Consider the following 7354-nt stretch of genomic DNA (forward strand, 5'->3'; position numbering starts at 1 on the left):
ATAATATTCATATTTATTTATTTTCTCATCTAGATTGACAATTGAAGGGAAAATAGTGATAGAGATCCTACCACTAAAACGTAACTGTTTTAGATGACTTCTGGAGAAAGAAACTTTTTGTCGTTAGATAAGTAAGATAAATATTTTTGATGACTTAAATAGTTAAATTTATATAAAATTATATTTTAAGGTGAGTTCTAAAAGTATTTATTTCAACAATTTTAATTTTAATAAAAATTTGATCTCATATTTTCAACATAGTATTATTATATTATGATACAAGTTCGACTACATAGTTGACATAGTTCAATACAAGTTATAGACCGAAAATTGATAGTTCATGTACTAGACTCTAACCAAAGAATTTAACAAAGAACAACATTTGGACAACCTTAAAAATAATCAAAAATGATGCTTTTTTGGTCAATTTACATAAGCTGTTGGCCCATTTTCAAAACTAAAGGATAGAAGTCATCCTTTAATGTACCTAAATAATTTGTTACAATATAATTATTATATTTTAATTTTTAAATAAATAAACTACTACAGTTACTGTATTAAATTCAGTTCTTAAATTTAAAAATATTCCTAATTTGATTCAAAATCAAATACCAACAAACAACTTACAAAGTTCCATAGGGTCTATATAGATAATATTTTTACTTTTAAATTTGATAATAGTTCAATTAACTCCAGTATTAAAAATAACAGAGTAAAATAGATTCTTTGTAAGATTTGTTACGTTGGTAATAGACGGGTGAAGTGAAGAACACGTCATCATGCCGGTGTAAAGTCCTCTTAACAGTAACTGGTCTAGTACTCTAGTGAACCATTTTTAGTGAATGAGATTTTTCACCTATTTTATAAAATATACGCTGCTGCAATACGCATCTATTTACTGTCTGGATCAGTAGTAAAACACATTTTTTTGAAAAAGAAACACAGTCAGAGATGTTGTAATCAGTATACCTACTCATAATATACCATAATCATAAATATAAATTTAATATAGATATTATTATTAAATACATTTTATCATGGATAATGCTGTCCTCAATAAGGATTTTATTAATTTATATTTTCTTAAGTGGGATTAAATATGGCAGTTGCATCACATTAATAAACAAGATTCAATAAATTACACAATATATATTTTAGTAGGGGTACAAGTGTACACTTTATATCATCACTGAACTGTATACTGTATAGAGTTCAGTGCTTTATATTCATAATATATGTATGGATTAACTTGTGTAGGTACGAGGTACAGGTACCTACTGGCTACTACCAATGATTGATATATTTTAAAGTATATTGGAAATCTATATATATAAAAATAAGTGTACATTTTGAATAAATTTTATAACTCAAGATCCACCAAACCGATTTTGATAAAAATTTCAGGGCATATTAAAATTGATATGTAGATGGTTTCTGTAAAGTTTGTACACTGTGGGATAAGTGGTTCCGGAGTTATGGCCTCTTAAATGCAAACCTGGCGACATGGCCAAAAACAACAACAACGTCTATACAATTATTTTTATCTATATATTATATAACCCATAGCAACCATTAAAAAAGAAAAATTTCTATCGTAAATCTCAAAATTGTATTAATTGATTATATTAATCCTCCGAAGGTGGAATTAAGTTAAAATGACAAACTTGGTAAAATTTTGATACTTTAGAGTTAAATCATACATTTACGTACAAACAGCACAGGATCAGCGATCTACCGCAGGTAGATTGCCTACCTGATAATATACTGCTGCGAATCAGAATTTTTATTCCGGGCAACAGAAAAGTTAAGATAAATTTTAAACACCATACATCATACACCGAATATTAAATAACGAATTGAACAAAGTTTGAGTCATATAGAATTGGTACATTTAACGGGCAACAAAGTGCCAGCGGGATCAGCTAGTAATATATAATAATATATTATATTGAAATTAATAATTATATGTAACGTTACTGCCAATAATTCCATTACAATAGACATTTTTTTTGATAGAAACAGCAATGTTAATACATCTGTTTATATTATTTCCTATAAATAAAATTGTTATTAACAATCTACACACTACTAAACACCAAGTCACCATGACCATCTTATACAGAAAATATTTACAATAAATTAAAACTTATAAGCACTTAAGTCTAAAATACTGTTAGCGTTAACCGACTAATAACAGATTTTATTACCGGCAGAATTCCACCGGTTAAGTGTCCGTTAACTTTCACTGGACATTGTAAGAACGGCCCTAAAATCCTAGTCACACCACTGTACAAATGGTGGTGGTAGGCATGTAATAAATATTGATCTTCACTCTTCAGTATTTTGTGACGAATATATAATTTATCCATTGCTTCGGTGCTTTATTTATAACATAATATACAAAAACATTTATTATTAATTGTTTTGTGACTAGTGTTATACAATATTTGTTCTTATATTAGAACATTATGTTCTTTTAAAGGTACATTTTTTTTTTGTGGTATCGATAGGACGAGAGCTGGGGTATTGTTTCTCCACCAGCATCAATTAGGTACTAGAAAAACTTGTTTAATTGTCCTATTTGCCCATAGTGTTATGTTAAGTGTTACAGATGATAATTTAAGTTTGGATGTCAGAAGTTCAGATTAACAGTGTACCATTGAAGATAAAATAATCATAATAAATATTTATATTATCATAGTTTTGATTATGAAAATGTTAAATAATTAATTATTTGTTTAATTTATGTTTATATAATTATGTACTAACTACTTTGGTAATGAAAAACAAATAATATTTAACTGATTGAAAAATGTTTTTAGAATCTTAACTATAAGCAGGGGCGCCAGCTGGGATTTTTTTAATGAACAAAAAAATTAATGTATAATAATGTAAATATGTGACTATCTATGTATAGCAGAAATTTAATTTTGCACCCACTGAGCTGATTTTCTGCGGGCGCCCCTGACCATATGCATAGACACTATACCTCAGTAAGGTAGTTATAGATAATATTATTAGTATTCATGTTTGATACAGGCATATTAATAATAATGTTTTATTAATATGTCTATGGTCTAAACTTTAGTTCAGTTCCAAGTTTCCAATAATTATTCAGGTGCAGTGGTCACGGGTTAACATACTTTTAAACACTACCACTCGTGGTTCGTACCATCAAATTAACAAACTAAACACATAAGATAATCACAGAAATTATCACTTACAAATAATAATCTTAACATAATATTATCTACTAATGTACATTATTAAAATTAATGATTATTACATTATTTTTTTATAGTAACTATTTGTTACTAGTCACACTTCCATTCCAACTACCAAGCATATTATAAAAGATGAATTTATAATTAGAAATCAAATGTTTATGGTTAATTCAGTAAGTATAACATACCTATAACGCTTTTAAATATTATTAGATATATCAACACAATAACATCTCATTATATAAAATATCCATAAAATTGTGTACACATAAAAAAAATTCACATAGTTGTCAACGGCCTTCCCTGACTATTTTGTGCGCACCCTTTATAATCTTAATACTTAAATGGTTAAATCATTTCAAATATTTTTCTAATTTATAGTCTTATTTGTTATTAGGTGTATTGTATTTTAATCTTACCTGATTAAAAATATAAAGTATTAGAGTTAATATTACATTTTATTTCAGATTGAACCATTCATCAAATGATATTTTATTAAGCTTACAGATTCAATAAAATATATACATACACATGTTAGTATTTATAATTACATAATTTTTATTTTGTATGAACCTATGGCATATTCAAATTTATAAATATACTATTGAAAATCAAAACAAATGTACATAATATGACTTATTGGTCTATTTAAAATGTATTCATAGGTACCTAATAAAATTCTAAAATAATTAAATAATTATTCCTTTTTTAATGTCTCTGACAACGGTTTATCCAGCAATAAATCAAGGTCATTTTCTTCGCGTAATATAAAAAAATATACCATAAATAAAATTAAGCTTGCACTGACAGCGTGGGGTTCATACCATGGACCAAATTCGGCCTTGCTTCCTATACGAGAATATTGAGCCTTCCAATCGTGCGCGGGACTTGTTGTATATTTCACAGGTTTATTCAACTCTGCATCAATATCAGAATTTCTATTGGATGCATTTCGAGTGACTATCGATGATGACTGGGTTTTCTTTTCACTAAAAACCAGTGTTAAAATGATTAACCGCTCATAAAATTGATTTATAAGTAAAATGTAACAACATTACTTGTGTTTTAATAAGCCATTTACGATTTTGTTCCTTGCGGCGAACGACCTCCATAACTGTTTTGACAACATGACTGAATTGTGTAGTAGAAAATGGTTAGAGTCACTTGCCTACGGTAAAGTGCGGTTTCAAAATTCCAGTAATATTCAACTGTATACTCTATTTCTATAAGTCCAAATAAAAGACGATGAACATATTTGATAATATCATGAATTACTCATATCACGGAATGTCTTATCACTTTGTCCTTTTCGTAAGAAAAACAGCTGCTACAAGTTACAACATCTGTTGTTGTCTGCTTGAAGCACGATTAAATCGCGGCTTGAAGTAATTAATGCATAATAAAAAAATCTTTTACATTGTACTTTTACCATAGACCTATTAACTATAGTTAACCTATTAATTACTTTATAGGTCTATGACTTTTACACTTCATAAATTCAAATATTTTCCCCTAGATCGCGGTAAATATTTCGTCCGTCTTGGTGTCAAAAACGACGACAACCAATGGACAATGTAAAAACGTTTTTGTGTTACAGTAATATACAGTGTTTAAGTGTAAATATTTCTGTAACTAAATTGAAATCATACACACAGGCACGGGTGCAGCAAAATTGGTTCTTTCGCTCATTCGCTGTGACTGACAATTTATTTTGGATTTAGTGGGCCGGTGGGCGCTGAATATTAATTGTTCAAAAGACATACATAGTATTGTATACATTGATAGTATCAATAATTTTTAAAACATATTGGTCTTAATTATTTAATATTAAACCAAAATATGAATGTTCGATGTTGATGAAATGAAAAATGATAAAATTATTTATTTCAATGCAAGAAGTCTGGGTTTTATACTGGCAGACGCTTCTGCACGTGTACGACAGACAAAAGTATATAACCTTGTGCCTACATTATTATATTTATTACAGGCACAGCCCGCATTAATAGATTCGTACATGTAACCTATATTAAAATGTAAAACTAAACACAATTTTACTGAATCATAATAATATATAATATTGTATGATAGAACAATAATATATTAGTGGGTTACCTATATGTACATCATTTTTACCGGGTGCATCCTTTACCAGTTTTACCTATTCCATAACGAAAGAAATATAATATTAAGTGAGCTGTTTAGTGCTTACCATTTGCCTATATTGTCCTGTCAGGCTAGTTAAATATGTGTGCTGCAGCGGGGGATAAAACCTCCCCCCAGAAATTTCAGGAAAATAATTAAATATGTTTATATGTGAAAAAATTTAAACCTAACCCCCCACCAAAAAAAAAAAAAAACTTGTTCACCATTTAGATTCTGAGAGAAGCGATGAATGTATATTGATTTTCCGATGATATATTTTTTTTTATTTTTATGTTTTTTTTGATACACGATAAGTAGTTGAAATAATGCTTCGATTTTCAACTTCAGTATCTTGTTCCATGGGAAAGTGAATCTAGTTGGTGCATTGTGGAAAATTTTTCATCAGGGGGGTAAAATAATTATACTATAGCATATAATTAACGATCGCGGTTTAAAATATATAATATTATATTCTAATAATGCATTTGATTATTGTTTATTACAATTTAGAGGATATTATACCAGAGTAAACTTTAAAATGATTATTGGAAAATGTTGTGGGTAATCTTGTTTGTACTATAATCATTGATTAAAATATGTAAATACCTATATAGAAATTAATTACACAACATCCATTTTTAAAATTACAAGACTTATAGTACCATGTTATTTGTTAAGCTTTAACAAAAAGTATAGTAATATTCATTTTATAGGAAAAAAAGTAACACATTTTTAACTATTTAAAAAATTAAACAATTATAAATGTTTACCAGAGATTTCAATAAAAGGTTCTATATAAATTTTACGATTTATTTGTAGTTCAAAAATAGTTTGCCATAGCAAATATAGCAACTTGAAATTTGCTATTAATTATACAATTTTCAAAATATTTGGCTAATTTTAAGTTATTTAGAAGTATTTTTTTAGGTTTTTTTTCATAGTTGGATATATCTATTTGTTTATTCTCAGTCAAAAAGTATGACAATTTAATACAAGATTTCATATAAGTACAAAATGTACTCGTTAATTTAATTTAAAAATATACAAAACACGTGGACACATTTTTTTTTTTTTATCAACTTTTGAAGTTGTAGTTTTGACTAAATTGTAGATCGATTTATAGAAATAAATTATAATATATCTTAAGAAATATAATTCTGACTTGGTAGGTAAATATATCCTAGTATTATACTTAACAGATCGCTAATTATATGCTAGGATATTTTTACCCACTGACGTACCTACAATTTTACGATGAAAGTAAAATTACACCTAGTATAATTTTACCGGGGGTATAAATATTCTATAGGTTTTTTACCCCCGGTAAAAATATACTAGGTTATTCTTACCGAGGGGGGGAGGGGTAAAAATCGACTGTTACAGCCATCGCTGATGGACCACCGAATATGGAAATGCTGCCGGCCACGTCGTCCGAGAAACTGGTCCGCCCGTGAGTGACCACCAACATTTGTTCGTTCTGCGGGGTTGGGCAAGTGAAGCTGCAGATCGGGGTTCCCAAGAGGGTATCGGAACCGGAGAATGTGACTTCCGAATCGATGATCGCGGAGGAACTATAACGGAAGTGATGGTGAACCCGAGGGGCGGTATAAAGAAGCGTAATAGAAGCGCGTGGTAGTTACATGAATTGAATAGTAACAAATAGAATAACAACATAATTGACAATAGTAAGTACTAAGTGTCTAAGTTATAAGTATAAATCATATGTGAAATATGCATAGAGTGTTGTGAATTAAGAGTGTTACAATATATTTTGTATAGACCATAACAATAAATATATATATTGAAGAATCGTGGAAAGAATCAAAATTGTTAATTTTGTTCCATAATTTCAGCATACGATGTTTTTCTGACTAACTAGAACAACCTTAACCGACGAGTTTCCACTAATAATATATTACCATTTTTTTGATTCCTTTTTAAATTTTCCCCCTTTTGTGATTTTCTAAATCAACATAACACAGTCTTCA

General features: G+C 28.6%; 1 protein-coding gene across 1 annotated transcript; it reads right to left on the minus strand.

The window, feature by feature from the left end:
• Nucleotides 1–3663: 3663 nt before the first annotated feature.
• Nucleotides 3664–4484, minus strand: LOC132938519 (uncharacterized). Its single transcript, XM_061005401.1, has 2 exons — nt 4283–4484; nt 3664–4213 (listed from the first exon to the last, which is right to left on the minus strand). Exons 1-2 carry the CDS (start codon nt 4351–4353, stop codon nt 3922–3924), a joined length of 363 nt encoding a protein of 120 aa, XP_060861384.1. The 5' UTR covers nt 4354–4484; the 3' UTR covers nt 3664–3921.
• Nucleotides 4485–7354: the final 2870 nt, after the last annotated feature.

Source organism: Metopolophium dirhodum, chromosome 2 (genome assembly GCF_019925205.1).
Source record: "Metopolophium dirhodum isolate CAU chromosome 2, ASM1992520v1, whole genome shotgun sequence".
Taxonomy (NCBI): domain Eukaryota; kingdom Metazoa; phylum Arthropoda; class Insecta; order Hemiptera; family Aphididae; genus Metopolophium; species Metopolophium dirhodum.